At 49.1% G+C, this 22,614-nt stretch overlaps 1 protein-coding gene across 1 annotated transcript; it reads left to right on the top strand.

Annotated features, from left to right (window-relative positions):
* The first annotated feature begins 11,525 nt into the window (after positions 1-11,525).
* LOC134408314 (mRNA decay activator protein ZFP36L2-like) lies at positions 11,526-17,733 on the top strand. The gene is made up of 2 exons (XM_063140561.1): positions 11,526-11,579; positions 16,822-17,733. Exons 1-2 carry the CDS (start codon positions 11,526-11,528, stop codon positions 17,731-17,733), a joined length of 966 nt encoding a protein of 321 aa, XP_062996631.1.
* The last annotated feature ends 4,881 nt before the right edge of the window (positions 17,734-22,614 follow it).

Raw genomic sequence — 22,614 nt, 5'->3', positions numbered from 1 at the left:
AAGGATGGGGTACATCTGAAGCCCTTAACCACACCCACACCCACACCGGTCCTGTTCCTGCACCTTTTCTAGCAGCTTGACAAGTTCACCTTCCAACGTGTGAAGCTTTTGGCCTATCTTCTTTTCTCCATGTCAAGAAATGCTCCACCTGCTTAATTTCATTGAGGCCCAGGAGAAGCCTCCCCACCACCCCCCAGCAAAAAAGCATGCAAGCCTACGTAGTAGGGCTGCGCCTGGACCCCCCGCTCCGCTCCGCTCCGCACCCAATCTGCAAATTCCAGATTGGGTCTGCTCCACCCCATGTCGATCCGCCTATGGTCCGCTCTGCTCCGCTGTGGAGCTCCAGATCCGAATTGGAGCTGCACAGCGGCGGCGGCAGCAGGTAAGGCCCCCTCCCTCCTCCCCCCCTTACCTGTGTCCGTCGCGTTCCGGCAGCTACTTCAACTGGTTTGAGTCCTCGGGCTCAGTTGAAGCCACTGCCAGAACACGACGGACTCGGGTAAGACCCTTCCCTCCTGCCCCCTTACTTGGCTCCACTGCCGCTGCCATATGGACTGCGGCGGCAGCGCCAGGTATGCCCCCACTTAACTTTTTTTCGGAGCTCCGGATCGAGGCAAAGGATCCGCTTGGTCTCGATCCTCTTCGCCTCGATCCACAGCCCTCCCAACCCGCTTCGTCTCCGCCTTTGTCGGAGGCAAATCAGGCTGCCTCGCTATTGCTTCTACGCTCCGAAGCGAAGCGGAGCACAGCCCTACTACATCGACGCAGTCCCTAGCAGCGGTGCGAAGGGCGGTGCGTCACGCCACGTAATTCTGGAGGAGAATTTTCACATCGGTTCTTGCTGCGACTGCATAGCCAAGTTTAAACAATTCAGTCATTTGAAATTCTAATGTTTATATTTTAAACGTTGGGTGAATGTGAGATTTTTGAGCTGGGTCTTTGCCAAGGGTGTGAATGTTTAGATTTGGCTAAGAACACTTGAGTAATCTTTGGAACTCAAGAGATCACGTTTCTTGAAAGAAAGAAATTCCCCAGGAACCGCGCTTGTGCAACGCAGTTGATAATTTTATCCTGCTGTTTCCTGGACTGTTTAGAGTCTTTGGGAGACAATTGGCATTGCTTTAGGGTTGCCAAGTTGTTTCCCCCACACACACAGAGGGCTCCTGTGACTTTAATGGCTGGATGATATGGAGAAATCCGGAAGGCAAAACTTTTCCTCAACACGCCGATGACATGGCGGAGAAAGTTTTGCCTGTTGTATTTTTATGTGGTAGTGTGGTTGTTGCAGCCACAAGAGCCCTACCAGAAAGAAAGGTGGCAAACTATTTATTTATTTACATAGCACCATCAACATACATGGTACTGTACATAGTAAACTTAGCCTGCTTTTACTGAGGACAGGGGGAAATGAGACCAGATGGCTCTTTTTGCCTTTCCCCCCATCTCAGATCGCTTGTTTGTTAGTTTGCGGTGTGATGCGCTGCACCGGATACCAGCTTCTTTGTTGATTCCTGTTCCTCAATCTTGTAACTGCATCTCGATGTCCTGATATGACACAGGGATGCTACTACTCCACGCTGTGAAAATGTCTCCTGTTGGTTTCCGGAGATCCAGCTGCTCTGGAAAAGGCAGAAGGGCAGGGGAGGCAGGTATTTTTCAAGTGTTGGTAACCTTGGGTGCTACAGATTCCATCCTCCAGTCTAATTTGGCTTGGGATGCAACCCTATGAGTCCTACGGCGTTCCTCAGCTAGCATTGCCTGGCTGAGGAATGCTGGATGCCAGAGAAGTTTTTTCTGTCTAAATCTGCATAGGGTTGCACCTTGATTCGTTTCATTTATTCTGGTTTATCCGTGTATATCCTACCCTTCGATACAAGCTATTCACAGGGTAGCTTTAAACATCTAAAAACAATAACGCAAAGAGAGCTAAACAACGAGAGACAAGTAACTCAGGTAACTTCAACAAAGCCAGAAGGAAACAACCAATAATAGTATTTCCAAAAGTGTCACAATGTATTTCCTACCCACTTTCTCCCAAGCATTGGCATTTTTTTAAAAAAAAGCAGGCTCCAGACTATGTTTTTTTTTTTTAACAGCTGCACAACAGGCAGAAATCAACAGGTAGAGCTTGCTGCAGCAAGCTCCGCCCACTGAATTGCTGCTTGTTGTGTAGAAGTTGAGAGCTGTGGTCACCCTGTGTTCCCTCCACCTCCAGCAAGCATTTTTTGCCCATTAGGCCTTGCTGTTGACATGCTGGAACTTGCTAACCTTTGATTCCGGTTTCCAAGAAATCAGCGACAAAGATCAATAGAAAACCTTCTCCTCTGCCGCCTGGCATGATTCATCATCACACAAACCTCGCATCTCACGATGAACTCAGCAGTAGCGGGAACAAACTGTTCTGACCTGCGAGGATTAAAAATAATAATAAAAAACCCCAAACAAAATACAAACAAACCAAGAACCGTAGAGTGCCACAATGAAACAAAAGGTCGTGGAAGCCCTGGCAAGACCTGAGCGCCCAGGCCAGAACTATGCAAAACAGCAACCTCCAAAGTGTTGTTTCGGTTTCCTCCAGCAGAGTTTGTGACGCCTGCCCCCTTCTGGAGACACAGCAGTATCGCACCACTTGAGGAACGCACAGAAACCCGGCGCCCTGGGGAAGTGTTGGACTATAACATCCATCATCCCCAGCCATGCTGTCTAGGGATGATGGGTGTTGCAGTTCAACATGTCTGGAGGGTGCCAGGTTGGGGAAGGTTGACATAAACCGGCTACGCCCGCATTTACGCATGGATATATGAACATCTTCGGAAGTGGTCTTTGGTTCACTTGGCCAATGATGGTCTACTCCAATCTTGGCCAACATGGTGGCCTCCAGATGTGTTGGACTACAGCTCGCAGCATTCTGACCATTCTGGTTGGGGCTGATGGGAGTTGAATTCCAAACATCTGCAAGGCAGTAGCTTGGGGAAGGCTGCTGGTCTACTCTGAGTCACAATGGCTCTTCAAGGTCATTCCAATCATCTGATACCTGATCGTTCTAACCTGAAAGGTGGCCTAAAAAAACATTTTAAACAGTGGAGGCTGGTGGCTCCGATGTCAGTGAGGCAATGAATCTGCTCTGGCTTTCAGTCAGAACTCTAAAGCAGCTGTCCAGATACCCAGATACCCAGATGCCATTTTTTAAAAGAAACAAGTTTCTAGCCCATGTAGAATCCAAAATATGGGGTGAAATGTGCAGACACTATTCTGTCTATTCATTTTGTGAGAAACTAGCCCGCTCCCACTTTTTAGTTGCCAATGAATGAAGTCACAGCATGTTAAGACTTTTTTTTTGTAGGGGTGTGTGTCTTTCATGTTAGAAAGTAATTGCAACCGCATTTTTTTAAAAAAATCAAGTTGGGCCGTTGTGTGTCTATATATTTATTAAAAAAGTAACAACAAAGATAGGAGTTTGGGATCTTTCTAACTCAGGTCTTATTTTTAAAAATCTGAATTTATAAACTTTAAAAAACAAAATACCCTGCCAATGTCTGCAGATGTCAGTGGGGGGCTGATAAGGGCCCAAGAAGGCAGCAAAGTGATGGTATTGTTGTTGTTTTAAAACTATTTTTTATGATAACATTTCAACAAAAGAAACGAGAGAAAGAAAGAGAGAGAGAGAGAGAGAAAGACTGGAATGGCCAGTGGCTTAGATGCTCTGAGCCTTGGAGAGCTCCTTTAGAGTTCTGACTGGTTCCAACAGACACCCGGAGCGGATTCATCACCCCTCTGACATGGGAGCCACCAGCCTTCACTGGTTATGGGAAGAGCAGTGGTGACAGCCAATCTCCTTTTAACCCTTGACACTCCATATGCCACAGCCGGTATGAGGCTGCCTCTTAGGGACATCAGATGCTGTCTTGCACGGAGTTGGTTTATCAAGCCCAGTATTGCTGACACTGACCAGGAGCAGCCCTTCCATAGGAGATGCTTTCAGGGACGGAGCCTGGGGGCTTCTGCAGGCCAAGCAAGGACCTTCTGCCAGTGATCCAGGGCTCCTCCTGTGTGGTCTCCTCTCCCCCTTCCTCCCCGATCCCCCGTGTTAAACAAGTGGTCCAGGAGGCGGCTCAGCGTTTCCTGATCAGAGCAAGAGGGGCTTTACCGGGTGACCAACTGCAGAGCCAAACGGCCCCATGGTGGTTCTTGCAAAACCCACAGCCCAACTGCTGTTTCGTGGGCTGTGCCCACAGGAGACACCTGGAGCCCAAGTTCCCTCCTACCCCCTTTTCCTCATGTGCCATGGGGCTCCTTCCCCTCGACATCAATTCAAAGGAAAAATCGCCTCTCTCCTTTGCCTGCTGGTGCTGCTATTAGACGGGGAGGTAAATCCTCCCCCTTGGCCCTCATCTAACCAGAGAAGGCAATGCCATTTCTCTGATAGGCAAGCAGGCCTACTTTAGAGCAGAGATGTGTCTCTTCCTTGCAGGTGCTGAGGGTGGCAAAATTTGCTTTGGCAGCAAAAACAACTTGAGCCCAGTATATAAAATAGGCTTCTCCTACCTGGTGCCCTCTAGATCCGTGGGACTACAACTCCCATCATTCCCCTGCTAGCTGGGGGTGTTGGTAATTGCAGCGCAAGATACTTTGCCGTTGACCGTAGGTGTCACATTGGGGACCCCTTCATGGGCCTGGTCGATGGTTTCATCCACTCCACAAAGCCGATCACAATAGGTGACATGAGCGTGTGGCTCAGGGCAGAGAAGAAAATGTACTCTGTCACTTCACAGATTCAGTGTCTGATCCCAGGTCCCTGGCATTCAAAACATTATCCAGGGAATTGGCCAAAGGACGTCCTTTTTGCTGATGAGCAAATCAGTTGAGGATGCTAGTGAAGTTGTTGTTGTTGTTGTTGTTGTTGTTATTATTATTATTATTATTATTATTATATTTATTTGTATCCCGCCCTTTGCCCAATACTGGGCCTCAAGGCGGCCTTACAAAGTTTAAAACATACATTTGGGTTGTGGGGAGGGAAACACGTTTAAAATACACAACAAAATAACAAGACCTTAACATAGATGGAGGACCAGATTATTCTCCAAAGGCCTGTCGGAACAAACAAGTTTTTGCCTGCTTCCGAAAGCCCATCAAGGAGAGAGCCAGCCTAGCTTCCCCGGGAAGAGAGTTCCAGAGCACTGGAGCAGCCACTGAGAAGGCCCTCTCCTGTGTTCCCACCCAGCATGCCTGTGAAGATGGTGGGACTGAAAGAAGGGCTTCTCCAGAAGATCTCAAAGCACGGGCAGGCTCATAAGGGAGAATATGTTATTTCAAATAACCTGGACCCGAACCATATAGAGCTTTCTAGGTCATAACCAGCACTTTGAATTGCGCCCGGACACAGACTGGAAGCCAGTGGAGCTGTTTTAACAGGGGGGTTGCGTGCTCCCTGTAACCAGCCCCGGTCAATAATCTGGCTGCAGCTCTTTGAACCAGCTGGAGTTTCCGAACACTCTTCAAAGGCAGCCCCACGTAGAGCGCGTTACAGTAATCCAATCGGGATGTAACTAAGGCACGTGTCACCGTGGCCAGGTCCGATAGCTCTAGGAACGGGCGCAGCTGGCGCACTAGCATTTACTGTGCAAATGCACTCCTGGCCACCGCCGAAACCTGGGCATCCAGGCTCAGGGCTGAATCCAGAAGTACACCCGAGCTGCAGACCTGTGTCGTCAGGGGGAGTGTGACCCCATCCAACACAAGCTTCCTTTCCTTTCGTCTCTCCCGCCCCCATCCCTTTTCATCTTCTGAAAATTGCAATGGACACACAGGATCCAACAGGGTTCTGATCACTTACTTTATATCGCATCTTTTATATAAGATAGGACTGCAAACCTTCAACTGACACAGGAAGTTTCTTTAGGCAAGGAAGAAAATTCTTAAAAGTGAGTGTGACTCAAAAGCTTTCTGCCTTTGCAACTGGGCTTTTTATTTATTTATTTATTTATTTATTTATTTATTTATTTATTTATTGCATTTCTATACCGCCCAATAGCCGGAGCTCTTTGGGCGGTTCACAAAAATTAAAACCATTCAAAGTATAAAACAACAGTATAAAACCATACTATAAAATACAATATAAAACAGGCTTTGAAATTTCAGGGTTTGTTTGTTTGTTTTGCTTTGCTTTGATTCCCTTCTAGGCCAAGAATGTAATAACAGATTTCTTTAACTGTTGTTTTTATATTGCTGTTTTTATGTTTCTGATGGTTTTTAAATTTTGTATACTTTTTAATGTTTACGGTTTTGAACTTTTGTAAACTGCCCAGAGAGCTTCGGCTATGGGGCGGGATATAAATGTAATAAATAAATAAATTTAAACAAGCAAACCAAGTCCCGTCCCACCCGCCCACTGCACCTCAGATCCCAGGAGCCCTGAGCTGGGAAGGAAGCAAACGCTGAAGTTGTCTTAGAAAAAGATCCCAGGCAAGCTGATGGAATTTACCATCTGTGTTTGGGGGTCGGGGGGGGGAGGAAAGGAGGAGGGGGACGATGTGGCAGAGAGGGGGGGGATTACTCCAGTGTGAAGGGCCTCCCCCCTTCCTTCCTCCATCCCCATTTGATAGAGATTAGGGGCAGCCAAGCTACAGGCTGGCTGGGCTGGGCCCCTTATGTCCTCAGCCAACTTCAAAAGAGGGGGGGGGAAACACCCCATGACCTCTCTGTAATAGCCATTGGTTCCCTGGGCAACCGCTGAGCCCGAGTCTGTTAAAGGACTTATTGTAATGGCTTCTAAAGGGGATATGGGGCGAGGGGAGAGATGCCAGGGGCGACCAGCTGTTCACTCCTTCAGTGGATGGAAGTGGATGGGAACGGCATGCCGGGTTTCCTAGGCCCCCTGACAAGCCACGTTTGTTTGTTTATTTATTGCAGAAGGCCTCTTGGCAAGCTGAAAGCCCAGATTTTAGCCACGTCGGGATCCGTGACGTGAATAAATGCGTTGCGCCGTCTGCAAGAATCCCGCTCAGGCAAGTCAGCGGGCGGAAGGAATCGCCAAGTCAGCTGAAGGCCACCTAACAACGTTGTGTTCGGAGATCAATCGTTCTATGGCTGTGGAAGAACAGAGTTTAGTTATCAGTGGCACTCGAATATCCGGGGGCAGAGGGGCCTTGGCCCCCTAACCTTTTGTGCTAACTTCCATAGGGGTAGCCATGTTGCAGCAAAAACACCACAGAGTCTTTGGGCACCTTAAAAGATGAACAAACCAAAGTATCATGACAAAAGTATTGGACACTAGTCCACAGAAGCTTCCGCCATCATAAATTTGTTATCTTTAAGGTTCCACAGGTCTCTGTTGTTACCTCTTATGACAACTCCTTTAGCTGCTTGCTTGAGGGTGGGGTAGGGGGATGATTTGGCTAAAAGTTACATTTCTGATGGGTGATTGTGGATACATCTCGTTCAGGGATATACAAGAATCGGGTTCCAGTCACAAATCATGAGGATATGCCTTGTTCGCAACCCTGAACATGAAGGTGAACAGGAACGTAATTCTTGGGAATGTTTCACAATTTCCCGAATCTGTGTTCATGTTTGAAATTACACACCTATGCAGAGGTTTGTATTTGCTCATGTGCACGAATCCCTTCAAACTTCACATTTTCTATCCACTGGATGAAACAGATGAAAAAAATGTGGGAGAGAGTTTTGGCACCGCACTGGCTGAAATCAACATTCCTGCCCAAGACGGCCGTCTTGCACAGGCTGCTTCCGCTAGGGTGACCCTTTGAAAAGGAGGACAGGGCTCCTGTATCTTTAACAGTAATGTAGAAAAGGGAATTGCAGCAGGTGTCAATTGAAGAGGGTGAAATTCCCTCTTCATCACAACAGTTAAAGCTACACTAGCTATAGTAGAGTGGCTAGATACAAAAGAGGGCAGGGCTTCTGCAGCTTTAACTGTGTGGATGAAGACAGAATTTCACCCTCTTCAATTGACACCTGCTGAAATTCCTTTTTCTACATTACAGTTAAAGATACTGGAGCCCTGTCCTCCTTTTCATATGGTCACCCTAGCTTCCGCCCCATTGAAATAAACAGAGGGCATGCAGCAGACACACATTAATGCCGCGTCTCCATTTTATGTATTATTTATTAAACTTTGGGGGCACCTTTCTCGGAAAAAGACTCAAAGCATCTTACAAGAGGGATTAAAATAAGTTTTCTCTACCTGGTGCCCTCCAGACGTGATGGTCTGCTACTCCCATAATTAACCTTTGTAAACCACCCAGAGAGCTTCAGCTATGGGGAGGTATATAAATGAAATAAATAAATAGATAAATAATTGCCAGCCAGGATGTTTGTTTAAATAGCATTTAGAGAGAGAGCCCCTGGGAAACTGTGAAGAGCCCTGGATGTTCATTATATGCAACTGTGGGAATGAACGGCCCAGAGAGCTTCAGCTATTGGGTGGTATAAAAATGTAATAAATAAATAAAAATAAAAAATGAGCTATAAAGATGGACCCAGTGATGGCTTGTGCAGGTAAAACACATCTGGTGTTAGAGGCGGTTTTATACTTTTGATGATAGGATGTTATCCATACTTGAATTTGTAGCTGTGAATGTAGTTGTTTGCATTTTGTCCACGGCGTTATGTAGGGTGACCCTATGAAAAGGAGGACCGGGCTCCTGTATCTTTAACAGTTCCATAGAAAGGGGAATTTCAGCAGGTGTCATTTATATATAAGGAGAACCTGGTGAAATTCCCTCTTCATCACACCAGTTAAACTGCAGGAGCCCTGCCCTCTTTTAAATCTGGTCACTCTAGTATAGCTCCTGCAGCTTTAACTGTGGTGATGAAGAGGGGATTCCACCAGGTTCTCCATATCTACAAATGACACCTGCTGAAATTCCCTTTTCTATGCAACTGTTGAAGATACAGGAGCCCGGTCCTCCTTTTCATAGGGTCACCCTATGTTATGTCCTATGCCCTTTGGCTTTTATGCAAGAGTGGTTTAAAATTTCTGTATTAAATTCCTATATTTCATTACGTTGCAGGAAGACACTGAAGAAGGAGATTTGCTCTCCGCAATGTTGGGCATCAGCCCCATAGAGCAAGCCTGTTTGTGACTCAATCACTTGTTTATTTTCAGATTGGAATGCATTCCTCTTCTTTTCAGAAGGCTGGATAAAATCATGCCTCAAAAATGTGTATGTAGTGTGTGTGTGTGTGTGTGTGAGAGAGAGAGAGAGAGAGAGAGAGAGAGAGAAGCCATTTGGCTTTTCTGCCTGGAGCATCAGTCCTGTCTCAGCCCAGAACTCAGGAGATAGAAATTATTCCAGATGAAGTAACCTGGAATAAAAGAGGGAATAAGCTTGCCAGTTCTGGGCTCCACAATTCAAGAAGGACGCAGACAAGCTGGAGCGTGTTCAGAGGAGGGCAACCAGGATGATCAGGGGTCTGGAAACAAAGCCCCACGAGGAGAGACTGAGAGAACTGGGCATGTTTAGCCTGGAGAAGAGAAGATGGAGGGGAGACATGATAGCACTCTTCAAATACATGAAATGTTGTCGCACAGAGGAGGGCCAGGATCTCTTCTCGATCCTCCCAGAGTGCAGGACACGGAATAACGGGCTCAAGTTAAAGGAAGCCAGATTCCGGCTGGACATCAGGAAAAACTTCCTGACTGTTAGAGCAGTACGACAATGGAACCAGTTCCCTAGGGAGGTTGTGGGCTCTCCCACACTAGAGGCCTTCAAGAGGCAGCTGGACAAGCATCTGTCAGGGATGCTTTAGGGTGGATTCCTGCATTGAGCAGGGGGTTGGATTCGATGGCCTTGTAGGCCCCTTCCAACTCTGCTATTCTATGATTCTATGTGGTCTAGACGTTTGCAGCGTGTGTGGGAGCGTCGGCGTGGAAGCAACACATGTGCGCTGCCGGAAGTCTGTCTTCTGTAGAGAGAGTGCCAGAGTGTGGTTGACAGGAAGGCCTGCAACGGTTGCTCAGGGTGTTATATAACTTCACTTCTGGGGTTGTGACATCGCGGGATGACAGGACCTGTGGCTGTGTGACCCACAAGGGGAAAATGTGAGAGTGAGGAAGGCGTTGCAGGCGGGGTTGTGGTGGGTTAAAACTCCTCTCTAGAACTGCAGATAGAACCTAGAGGCCCTCCGAGGTGTCCCTGTTCTAACCACTGGGGATTATTGCCCTTTATGCGGATAACTACTGATGGAAGCCTTTTGGGTACTCTTTCTGAAATGTTCTTTCCAGTTCAGTGATGGAAGCCACTGAAATGGCTCGTTAGGGCTTCATATGCATCTGCCCCCCTCCAGATCATAGAATCATGGAATAGCAGAGTTGGAAGGTGCCTCCTAAGGCCATCCAGTCCAACCCCCTGCTCAATGCAGGAATCCACCCTAAAGCATCCCCGACAGGTGGTTGTCCAGCTGCCTCTTGAAGGCCTCTAGTGTGGGAGAGCCCACAACCTCCCTAGGTAACTGATTCCATTGTCGTACTGCTCTAACAGTCAGGAAGTTTTTCCTGATGTCCAGCCAGAATCAGGCTTCCTGTAACTTGAGCCCGGGAAACCTCAGAGAGCCGGATTGGAGCCCCAGGCCTCAGGTGCTGCACCCCTGGACTACAACCATGGCTGGCTCAGGGGCCCTGGGAGCTGCAATGCACACGCCTGACGAGCAGAAGGCTGTTGAAATGGATCCTCCATGCTCAGGAGCAGTGTACCTGGGAGAGGACACCAGATGGTGGGACAAACAGGAGAGGGAGGGAAGGATTTTGCTGCCCTTTGCTATTAGGCAATTCCAGAAATCTGCTAATTGCCAATATCTGACATCTCTTTGTAGAGAGATTGTGGAAAACCTGATCCAGCAGCTGACCCCTTATCGAGTCTCCTCCCCCACCTCGCTTTCTGCATCGCTGCCAATTTGTGCCAATCCATTCTGCCCAATCCAGAGTTCTGCATCACTCTAAAGCCTGCACCATCCTTGGTGAGAACCAGTGTGGCCTAGTGGTTAGAGTGCTGGATGAGAACTCCAGATACCCAAGTTCTGGTCCCCACTCGGCCATGGAAGCTCACTGGGTAACTTTGCGCCAGTCACTGACACTCAGCCTAACCCACCTCACAGGGTTGTTGTTGTGAGGATAAATGAGGAGGACTATGTGTGCCACATTGGGTTCTTTGCAAGACGGGTGGGTGGGAAGCTGGGATATAAATGTAGTAATGAAATAAGTAGTAATAAACGAGAAGCCCTTGTTGCAAGAAGGGTGTCCATCCCTCCTTTGTTTCACTGGACTTTTTCTCTTTCTCCCCGCGCTCCTTGCAGGCCTGCCCCCGCCCTGCCCCTCTGAAAACTTTGGACCAGAAGGCGTGGCCTCAAGAAGGCCGTGAAGAAGGATGAGTCCCTGCCCGCCTTGGTATTTAAAGCAGCACCGCTGACTTGGAGGCCTCCAGGTTGAATGAGATGCTCTCCACGCGGGAGCGATGAGGCTGGGCCAGCGCTAGCCGGAGCGAAAACCCTGCGAAGGAGCGAAGATGCCCTCAGATTGCCAAAGCCTCTTTGCCTATCTGGATTATGCCCTTTGCAAGGTAAGTCGGTGCTCTGGAGGCAGGCACGTCGTTTGCTGAGCCCCCCCACCCCCCCAGCCCCACTGAAATTTCCCCGGAAAGTTTCCGAGGCAGCAGCTCTGCTCGTGTTCTTAAGGCTGACTTGTGCTTCCCCCCCTCCTTTCTCTGCCTTGCTTGCATTCCCCCTCCAAACCCCCACATTTGACCAGTGCGCGATGTGGTGGTGGTGGGGAGAGAAGTGGTAGCAAAGGAAACTTTTTTTGCTGACAGACTTGGGGGAAACGGTTAACGTGCAACACGCTCAGAGGATTCTCGGGTCGCAAATTCTGCCCGTCTGCTGCCTGCTCTTAAAAACAGGCCTTTACTGAACTGTGGGGTGGATCTGTGTGTGCTGGGACAAGGGATTCTGCCCCACTGGATTATTTCTGCGTGTATTGAAGGAGGAGGCTCAAAATGGGTTTTGAAAGGCATTTGATCCATGTCAAGCTTTTCCCTCTCACCCGCTTCCACACACCCCCACCCAACACACACACCTCAGCTTTTATTGCAAAATGTCTCTTCCAACTCTTTTAAATGGCAGCAAAAACTGGCTATTGCTATTTTCTTATTTCGTTTTGGTTTCCCCCACTTTTGCTGACATTGTGTAGTTCTGTGGGGCAGACGTCGTCCTGGTGTCGTGTGTGTGTGTGTGTGTGTGTGTGTGTGTGTGTGTGTGTAGGGGACAACCAGGAGTCTCTCCTCTGCACTGGCTTTCTGCCAAACGCGTGTTGCAAAAAGACACACACGGAGAGAGACACGCGTGCAACTTTGGCAGTGCGGGGAGGTTGGCCAAGTGCTGCTGGACTTCGGATCAAGGAGGGTTTTGCTCTAGTTTCTGATCCATCTGTTGCTCTCCATACTTGACCCCCACTTCCACACCATCTTTCTCAGTCCTTTAAGCATCCTGTCTCTACAGCTCTTGATTCTGCGTTTTGAGCACTGCTGCTTGGATCGAGGCCGTTGGAGTGGGGTGGGGGGTGTCCCTAAACGTAAATTTAACCTGCACGTTTACAGAGCGTGAGTGGGCGTGCTGCTGATTGGAGCATCGCTTCATTCTCCACAGTTGTGAAACTCCGGCCTTCTCCAAATGCGCTAGAGATGGGCTAGACTACAGTTCCCATCTGCCCCAGCCAGCATAGACAATGGTAAGGGAGTATGGGGGTGCTAGTCCCAAGCATGGAGAAGCACCATGTTTGGGGAATTCTGGGAGTTGTAGGACTTTTCTGTGCCTAAACATGCACAGGGTTGCACCCTAAAGCCAGTATCAAAAGTTGCAGCTGTACATCTAATTTTTGCATATATGAAAGAATGATAATAAATTTAGTAACTCTGACATTGCAGTAGGAAGTTGGGGTTTTCTTCTTCTCCTCCTCCTTTAGGGCAGCTTCTAATCAGAGATTTACAAGTCCCCAGAACGGGTGCACTCGGTCGAGACTGTCTTCGCCTGCGGCGCATGTGCTGACATAAAACAGTTGCGTGTGCCGTGTTGCTCGGAGCCTGCGGTTGGAAGTTCTCAAGCGCTGCGCTTGGCCTCAGACCCACCCTGGCCGCGTGGCTCTGCGTTGTTAAGTGAGCTGTACACAAAACAAAGCCGGAGCGGGCAATGATGGCCAAGGACTCGGTTTCAAAACCAAACACGAAATAGATCTCGTAACTTAATCAAAGAAGTTCTTATCATGCAAGAAATATTAGCAACACAGGAAGGAAGTCCTCCGAGGCTGCTGTGTTTGGGGCGCACCAGCTGCAGGCGTCTGTGTGTGTCGGCATTCGGCATCAAGTGTGGAAATTTCCATCAGAATTGGTGAAGGCTTGAGGGAAGGAGGGGGGTGACGCCGCTGCCTCCCTTTTGTTCCTGCTGTCTGTCTGTTTCCTTGGCAACAAGAGTATTGACCTATAGCATATGGTCCCCTATGCTGGGATAAAGCCATGGTGGAGCAATATTTGCCTCTCTGTTTCGTTGGGAGGTCGTCCCACCCCCCCCCCTCACCATCACACTAACGCCGAGTCCAAAGCGTTCCTTGCACAGGTGTATCAATGGCACTGCTTTTAGTCACTTGCGTGTGACACCTGGCCAAGTGTGTTTTTTTCACAGCCTGCTTATCCCTGGTGATGCACCAGCCGTAGAAAGCTGTAGGGGTCTGTTAGAAGGGACAAAAACCTCACAACCCCCAGGGCCAAGTGAAACCCCTCAAAGTAGTGAGCCAGCAGGTCTGTGACCCGGTGGAGCAGGGGGCACAATAAGTGAAGGCTGGTGGGCTGGCACTCCCCCCTGCCCCACATAAAGTGGCCCAGCTGATTCCATTCTCACTGTACAACCTTTGCCTCTACCTTAGCAACTGGGAGGCAGGTGGTAGTAGTAGTAGTAGTAGTAGTATCCCGCCTTTTGCCCAATACTGGGCCTCAGGGTGGCCTTACAAAGCTTAAAACATACATGGGTGGGGGGAACAAAACCATAAATGTTTAAAATACACAACAAAATTATAAGACATTAACATAGATGGAGGGCCAGATTATTCTCCAAAGGCCTGCTGGAACAAAAAAGTTTTAGCCTGCTTCCGAAAGCCCATCAAGGAGGGAGCCAGCCTAGCTTCCCCGGGAAGAGAGTTCCAGAGCACTGGAGCAGCCACCGAGGAGGCCCCGTCTCATGTTCCCAGCAAGCGTGCCTGTGAAGATGGTGGGACTGAAAGAAGGCCTTCTCCAGAAGATCTTAAAGCACGAGCAGGCTCATAAGAGAGAATACGGCCTTTCAAATATGGGCCCAGGGGCTTTGAGTTGCTGACCCCCTGTCTGCAGACACTGAGAGGTGTCTGAGCAGATGCATGTGCACACTGAAAGGCGCCAATCCTCGTGACCACTCTCCATCCTTGACTTCCGTAACCAGCAGGAAACCAGCAGGACTCCAGTTTATTGTTGTTCTTTAGTGCTTTGCACTCAAGGGGATAAGGTCTCTGCCCTGAGGAACATCACTTTGGAATTTCTTCAGTGAGAAAGGCAAAACGGGGGAGGAACGGGATGCCAAGCGCAATGAGGGAGGAGCAGGAGCGAGCGCAACCATGTGAGGCTCAGCTTCATGTCAGCTGGGCACTGGTTCACATATCACTTGATGTAGTGCAGGACACGGACTAATGGGCTCAAGTTAAAGGAATCCAGATTCCGGCTGGACATCAGGAAAAACTTCTTGACTGTTAGAGCAGTACGACAATGGAGCCAGTTCCCTAGGGAGGTGGTGGGCTCTCCCACCCTAGAGGCCTTCAAGAGGCAGCTGGACAACCATCTGTCAGGGATGCTTTAGGGTGGATTCCTGCACTGAGCAGGGGGATGGACTTGATGGCCTTGTAGGCCCCTTCCAACTCTGCTATTCTATGATTCTAGTGCAACCCTTGTGAATGGGCCATCCTGGATCGTTTTGGATGTGAGGGGTTTGGGTAGATTCGCTTCACGTGTTCAGTGGCAAGCCACCCAGCAAGTGGGTGGGGAGCCAGTGGAGGGGCACACAGGTGTTCATCTGCCGTAAGGGGTCAGGTAAAAGGATTCCTGGAAAAGGAGCAGGGTGGCCATATGTCTCCTTTTACACAGGACAGTCCTCTGTTTGAAGGCATCCTCTCTTCGAAGGGCTGGCCAATTCCATGTTAAAGATAAAGAGCTTTAATTTTGGCCTACAGCTGACAGAGGAGGAGAGTTGATAAGAAGGCTGCTGGTGGACCCAAGTAGAGCAGGCATTCCCTGTATCTTCCATCAGGACCAGTGGAGGCTGGTGGCTCCGATGTCAGCGAATCCATTCCGGATTTCAGCCAGAACCAGTCAGAGCCCTAAAGGAGCTTCTCCAAGGTGCTTCTCAGTATCTTGCAGCCTCATGGGCCCCTTCTCTGGCCGACCTTCTGATTAGCAGCACAGCTGCCCACAACCCAGCCTGGAAGTCGCGGGCTGACCAGCTGAGACTCAGACCCCCATTGACCATATGGAGCGGCATTTAGTTAAGCACTTCCTTTCTGGCGAGCGTCCGTCTCCATCCTGGGATTTGCACCGGTATGTACTGCAGTAAGCCGGTCCCTCTTGCTGGAAGCCCAAGAGAGGGCTTGGAGAAGCTTGCATCTGCTTAGGCTTTGAAAAGGGTTTGCCCTGGACTGTGCCGTGCAGACAATTATGTGGCGGGGAGCGTTGGCTGGTCTGTAAATTGCTTCCCCCTCTGGATCACTTGGCAAGAGGCCATTGCTGCCCCCGGCAGATTGAACCCAAATGACTGGAATGCAAGTTGAAGAACTGGAGGCTGATGGCTCTGATGTCCGTGGGGCGGCAAATCCGATCTGGGTTTCAGTCAGAACCAGTGCAGAGCATCTAAGCCACTGGCTGTTCCTTCCTTCCTTCCTTCCTTCCTTCCTTCCTTCCTTCCTTCCTTCCTTTCTTTCTCTCTCTCTTTCCTTGTGTCAAAATTTTATAATAATAAGTTTCAAAAAATCAACAAGACCATCACTTTGCTGCCTTCTTGAGCCCTTGCTTCCTCCTTCCCTGGACCCTTCAGCCTGTCCCATCCTTCTCTGGGATCTGAGCAGCTCAGCCAATTGCAGCCTGAAAGGCATCCTGCCTCTCTGACATCAGAGAAGCTTAGCCAATCTCTGCCAAAGTCTTCCCCGCTGCCATCACAAAATCTCTTGGTGTACTAAAATTCTGTGACTGATCTTGATATGGAGCAAGGAGTCTTTTAAATGGCATTAGCTAGATGTTTGTTTTAAAATACTGGTACAGTTTCTGTTTAGCCCCCTTGCGGAGAGGGAGACATTTTTCTCCCACTCTCAAAATACTAGAACCAGGGGATATCTCATGAAGCTGATTGGAGGGAGATCCAGGACAAATAAATGGAAGGACTTCTTCACACAGCGCATAGTTAAATTATGGAACTCACTACCACAAGATGTAGTGATGGCCACCAAATTCCTGGAGGCGAAGGCTATCCATGGCTACTAGCCCTGCGGGTTGTGTGCTACCTCCAGTATCCGAGGCAGTAAGCCTGTGTGCACCAGTTGCTGGGGAACATGGGCGGGAGGGTGCTGTTGCACGGTTTCCTGCTTGTGGGTCCCTGGCCAATGGCTGGTTGGCCACTGTGTGAACAGAGTGCTGGACTAGATGGACCCTTGGTCTGATCCAGCATCAAGACACTTCTGATGTTCTTATGTTTAAAATAAGAACAGTGTCCCGATTCATGTGTTTTTCTCCCCCGTCCTTGTAGACTTTTCAAGGCCTGAATGTGAACAAAGACAACAGCGCAGACGCCAAGATCCCCCCGGGATTCCAGCGCACCTGTTCTGCTTGCCCCACTGCCCTCTCTGCTTCCAGCGGGGCAGGCTCCGAAGGCCGGGACGATGCCGTCTCTCCCCAGGCCGCCCCTGATCAAAGCGACCTGGCGTGGTCCCTCCAGGGCCAGTGGTCGGGGGACCCCGAGCTGCCGCACCGCAGCCTGGAGCGCCTCCACTTCCGAACGGATCGCTCCGTGAGCCTGACCGAGAGCAGCCGGAGCGAGGCCAAGGCGGTCTCCTCGCGCTACAAGACGGAGCTCTGCCGCACATTCGAGGAGAGCGGCACCTGCAAGTATGGCGCCAAGTGTCAGTACGCCCACGGCACCGGAGAGCTACGGGCGCTCAACCGCCACCCCAAGTACAAGACGGAGCCCTGCCGGACTTTCCACACCTCTGGGATCTGCCCCTACGGGGCCCGCTGCCACTTCGTCCACAACGCCGACGAGCGCCGCCCCCCGCCGCCCCGGAACCTGCAGCCGCTCCGCCACGGCTCCGGAGGCAGCCCCCTGGAAGGCCCGCCACCTGCACTGCCCTCTCTGGCCCTGGTAGCTCCCGGCGGCCTCCACCTGCCCACGCCGCCCTTCCCTCTAGATGCCCTGAGCCAGGCCCCGCTGGGCGGTTCGCTGTGTCCCCTCGGCTCCCGCCCGACTCCTCCGGCTCCCTGCAGTGGCCCCTTTGCCTTCCCAAGCGTCTTGAGGCTCCAGAAGAGTTTCTCCGCCGACTCTCTCTCCGACCAGGACGACTCTGGGAGTTCAGGAGGCAGCAGCGGCTCTGAATCACCAGGCCTGGGGCCCCTGGGCCGTAGACTGCCTATCTTCAGCCAGCTGTCAGTCTCTGACGACTGACAGGGTGTTTTGCAGCCTGGAGAAGCGGAGGCAGATAAGACGAGGAGGCAGATGAGATTCCTGCATTGAGCAGAGGGTTGGACTCGATGGCCTTGTAGGCCCCTTCCAACTCTGCTATTCTATGATTCTATGATCCATTCCAGCGAGCGGAGAGCACTTTGAAAGAGGGAGGGCTGCTCGTGATGTGCACGCGCTGCCCACTTTTGCCTGTGCTAAACAGGTTGTGTAGGTTTTCATAGTGTTTCCACAAATCCTGCAGAGCCTGTATGAAGACAGGCAACAGTGAGGGGACAGGGGGGAAAGTGTGTACCTACGAGGGCTGTGCTCCGCTTCTCCTTGGACCGGAGAAGTAGAAGTGGATTGGGGTGCTTCGCCTCTCCTTAAGGTGGAGGCGAAGAGGATCGGGGGAGCAGCGGAGCAGAGCGGAGCGGATCGAGGTGAAGGCGGATCCTTCGCCTCGATCCGGAGCTCCGCAAAAAAGGTAAGGGTTTTTTTACTTGGCCCTGCCGCTGCCGCCACCACCCATGCGGCGACAGTGGCAGAGCCAGGTAAGGGGGCAAGGGGGAGGGGGTCTCACCTGCGTCTGTCACGGCCTGTCACTGGCTTCACTAGAGCCAAGTGGGGCCTACAGTTCCGGGTTTTGCTGCAGGCTCTAGTGAAGCTGGCGGCGGGCCGGGACGGAAGCAGGTAAGGGGGAGGAGGGAGGGGGACCTTACCTGGCACCACCCCCCGCCGCAGCGGAACTCCAATTTGGAGCCAGAGCTCCGCAGCGGACCCTAGGCGGATCAAGGCGGGGCGGAGCGGGCCCGATCCGCAATTTGCGGATAGGGAGCTTGGTGGAGCGGGGGGTCCGTGCTCAGCCCTAGTACCTACAGGCGTACACACCATGAGAAGTAGAACCTCTCTCAAATCACTTCCAACTCTTAAAAATAGTTGTCTGCCTCCAGCCTATTTGAATATCTTGAGGGTTTGCTGGTAGGCGGCGAGCTTGTGCACATCCGTTGCTGGGGAGCATGGGTGGGAGAGTGCTTATGCCCACGTATCCTGCCAATGGGTCCCTGGTTGAGAACTGCTTGGCCACTGTGTGAACAGAGTGTTGGACTACATGAACCATTGGTCTGATTCAGCATCTGGGCTCTTCTGATATTCTTATGAGAATGGCTGTTAGTTTTTCCAGGACACGTTCGTATGCTGGATTTTAAAACAACACCACCACACTGACATTTCCCAAGCAGCTAAACAAGATGAACAACTTCTAGACTGTTTGCTGTCACGTCCATTTAAGGGATAAATCGAGATGGCCATCGGCCATGCTGACTGGGGATAATGGGAGATGTAGTGCAACACATCTGAAGCCTGCTCTACATGATTATAATAGATGCTGGAGTTTTAGGCTGGGCTACTGGCTAAGTCCAGGGGCTCAGCAAGTAAAAAGGCATGGGTTTAATTTTTGTAACCCATCTGTATGCAACCTAGAAAGAGCACAGAACTTAACTGTTCCAGTGTCCAACCTGTCTGTGTAGGGATGAAGGAATCTGTAGCTCCTGAACCTTGTCTTTTCAAACATCATGTAGAGGGCTTTTGTGTGTGTCCTCTTCCTTTTTTTTAAAAGCATTAAGCAAAGGGACTCCTTTGGCCATAACTTAATGCAAAGCTTTTCTTTTCTGTCAAAGAAGGATGAAATTAAGGACCTAGGCAAACCCATTCATTGGGTTAGAAATACTTTGGTCTGCGGGCTAGAAAGTGAAACCGACAAAGAGAGGAATTGAAACTGACTAAGCTCTTCCCTGGCCAGGATTCTTTGTAAGAGCTGGGGTAAGACTAAATCAAAAATTGACCAGCGGTCAAAAGCTTTTTCCTCCCGTTTTCTTTTTTTTAATGGAGTGACTCTTCCAATTAAGCATCACATTTAGTGCATGTTAGACAAGTCCCTTTTGGGCTGCTGCAAGTGGGAGGCAGAGATACTATGAACATTGGGTTGCATTTTTGAAGGCCAAACACCCAAGTGCTACTTAATTTTAGTGGGGAAGGGAGGATGAAGGGGGGGGGTCACCATGTGGCAGCTGCTAATGTCAGAATATTCTAGAGGACACTGCTCACAGGGAACACCCAGGGAGGATAAAAGATGCTAGAGCCACCTTTCCCCAAGCTGGTGGGCATGTGTTTGACCTCTGCAGAGAGCACCAGTTTTGGGGGAAAGCGTGCTAGAATATGAGACTGAAAGAGAGCATCATGTGGCACTGGGCTGGATGAACCCAGAGGCCTTTTAGTCGCCTGCTGCCGGCTGTTTTGCAATGGAAATAACACATTTAGGGATTTCCTTTGCCTTGTTAAGGCATGCATGTAACTTGTTCCGAAACACACACATGCTGCACCCTCCAGTAATGTGGACTGTTAAAGCTGGCTGCTTGGACTTGCTCCTGGTTCTTAGCGTGAATTAATGGACAAAAGTGAACATGTGTGCGTGGAGGGCCCTTTCTACACCTAAGGGTTATCCCAGGAAAATGGAGGGGTCATCCCTGCCTGCTCCTGGGATCCCCTGTGTGGCATTTGGATGCACAGGAACCATCCCGGGATATAGAGCTGCTGTAGAAATGGCCTTAGGGTTCTGCAGCGAGTCAAAAAGGTGGTTTGAGGTTTTTGACGTTTGCACACAATTCTTGCATTCTGCAGCTCTTCTCTGATTCAACAGCTTTTGCACAATGTGGCAAACTCCCCCCCCCACACACACACACAAATTTGTTTACCAGTGACAAAAGTGGGATGCACAGAGCTGTCATTCAAACAGCCTTCAGCTCTCGGGAGGGGTGGAGCCAGGCGTAAAACGATTGTCTGTCTCTTGCGTTAATCAGTCTCATCTTCTTATTTCCTTGATAAACAGCCAGACCACCTGTGCCCCCAAATAGCCGCTTCTGTGGAATAATAATGCTTCTCCCTTCTCATGTTAGGACTGGATTACCACCCAGAGTTCTGTGCGGGAGAGTGTGTTTTAAAAAAGTAAACGATTCTTCAGTTGTTTTGAAGAAAGTGTGATTTTTAAAGGAAATCCTTTCTTTTTCCTGTCAAAATCATAAACAGCAATTTTTTTGCAGCTTCAGATGGTGCCGCACGTTCTTTCCCAAGGTATATATATATATATATATATATATATATATATATATATACATACATACATACAAATCCCATCAGCCCCAGCCATGCTGTCGGGATGTTATAGCCCAACACATCTGGAAAGCACTGGGTCAGTGTTTCAGCTTGTGCCCTGCAGTGTTAAATGGATATGAAGACTGGCAGTTAGGTATTTTCAACTCCCAGTGATCCAAAAAAGAAAAATCCAGACGTGTGAGTGGTCAAAAAGTTATGAACTGCCCTCCAGGTTAAGTGCATAGGGAGTATGGTTGCAATCATATGCGTGTTTAGATAGAATAAAAGTCCTCTAACTTCTGTAGATTTCCCCCCTCCTGTCTGAACATGCACCCTAAGTCTGTAGAGCAGTGGTTCCCAAAGTGGGTGGTACCGCCCCCTTGGGGGCAGTGGGATTGCATAGGGGGGCGCTAAGAGGCAAGGGGGCAGCAGGAGGGCGCTCGAGGTGGTCTTTTCCAAGAAGTGCCTCTCCAGAAGGTCTTACAACCCAGGGACATTTTTATGGGAGAAGGTAGTTTGGTACCAAGCCATATAGGGGAAGAATCCACACATGTATTAATACCGTTTAAGAAGAGTCCTTTTAACAGTGAATTGAAATGTTTCAAAAGCACCAAAACGCTAATGAAGAGACATACCCTGCTTGGTGTGCCCCGCCATGCTGGCTGCAAAACAGAGGCGTTCGCTCTCTTTTCCCTCCCTCGGCAAGCCTGCGGCAACGGGTACTTCAGATTTTGAATAAATATTCAATTAATTGTTACTGTTTTGAATTTTATTGTTATTATCTTCCTTAGTGGGTCGTTGAAAATGGCTATTCTGAATAATGATTTTTATACAGTAGGGTAGGGGGCACTGGGCATGAGTTTGTGGAACCAAGGGGGCGGTGACCTGAAAAAATTTGGGAACCACTGCTGTAGAGCAAGACATTTTCCTTGCTTTTAAGCATGCCAGTGTCCTTGACAGAAAGGAAAACTTCTGGACAATTCATGAGCTTTCGATCACTCATACCTTAGTTTTTTCTTCTTCTTAGGAATTTTCATCTCCCAGATTTCCAAACTGCCATTCTTCACAACTACTGATGGGGGTGGAAGCTGAAATATTTAGTATTAAATATATTTTGGAATTACTCTGTTGTCTTTCTTATACGTATTTTTACTTAAGACTGACATAGTTGATCTAGAGTTTCCTTGTTGCTTTGCTGTTGCTTTAGACCTGCATCTCTTTCTCTGTGTGTGTATAACACACACACACACACTCTTCAGAAAGAGGATATCCAGGGAAGGAAAACTGGAATTAATCTGTGTGATTATAATAACACTGTGTCAATGCCCTTGTATAAAATACAGTAGGGTCCTACAGTATGACCAACGTAGGATCATCTGGGTGAAACTATGACCATAATAATTTTCGAGATAGCTCTGTGAATTCCAGCCTGATTTCTTAATATATATAAAGCTATTTATTGTGACTTTAAGAAAAAGTTATTTCTGATATTTGGAACCAAATATTTCTTTTCTTTTAATAGAATTATATAAACTGTTCTTAGTTTATTAGATTACCTTAAAATTAAAAGCCAACATTTGCCTTAATTTGTTGTGGGGGAGGGGGAATATTCTGTATTAACTTATTGCTGGTTTTGTCTTTATTTATAGGTGTCTTTTTTTGTTAATGAATCTCAAAGCTAATAAGTATGTTTTTAAAAAAACTTAGTCCAACTGTAATAAAGTTATTTTCTTTCTT

This window comes from Elgaria multicarinata, chromosome 13 (assembly GCF_023053635.1).
Source record: "Elgaria multicarinata webbii isolate HBS135686 ecotype San Diego chromosome 13, rElgMul1.1.pri, whole genome shotgun sequence".
In the NCBI taxonomy this organism is placed as follows: Eukaryota; Metazoa; Chordata; class Lepidosauria; order Squamata; family Anguidae; genus Elgaria; species Elgaria multicarinata.
This window is presented reverse-complemented; position numbering and strand designations above follow the sequence as displayed.

What these genes read in the sequence shown, in the direction of transcription:
- LOC134408314 (XM_063140561.1), top strand. Translation starts at nt 11,526, where the DNA reads ATGCCCTCAGATTGCCAAAGCCTCTTTGCCTATCTGGATTATGCCCTT. An exon ending in TGGATTATGCCCTTTGCAAG is followed by an intron (nt 11,580 to 16,821) that starts GTAAGTCGGTGC and finishes CCGTCCTTGTAG; the next exon opens with ACTTTTCAAGGCCTGAATGT.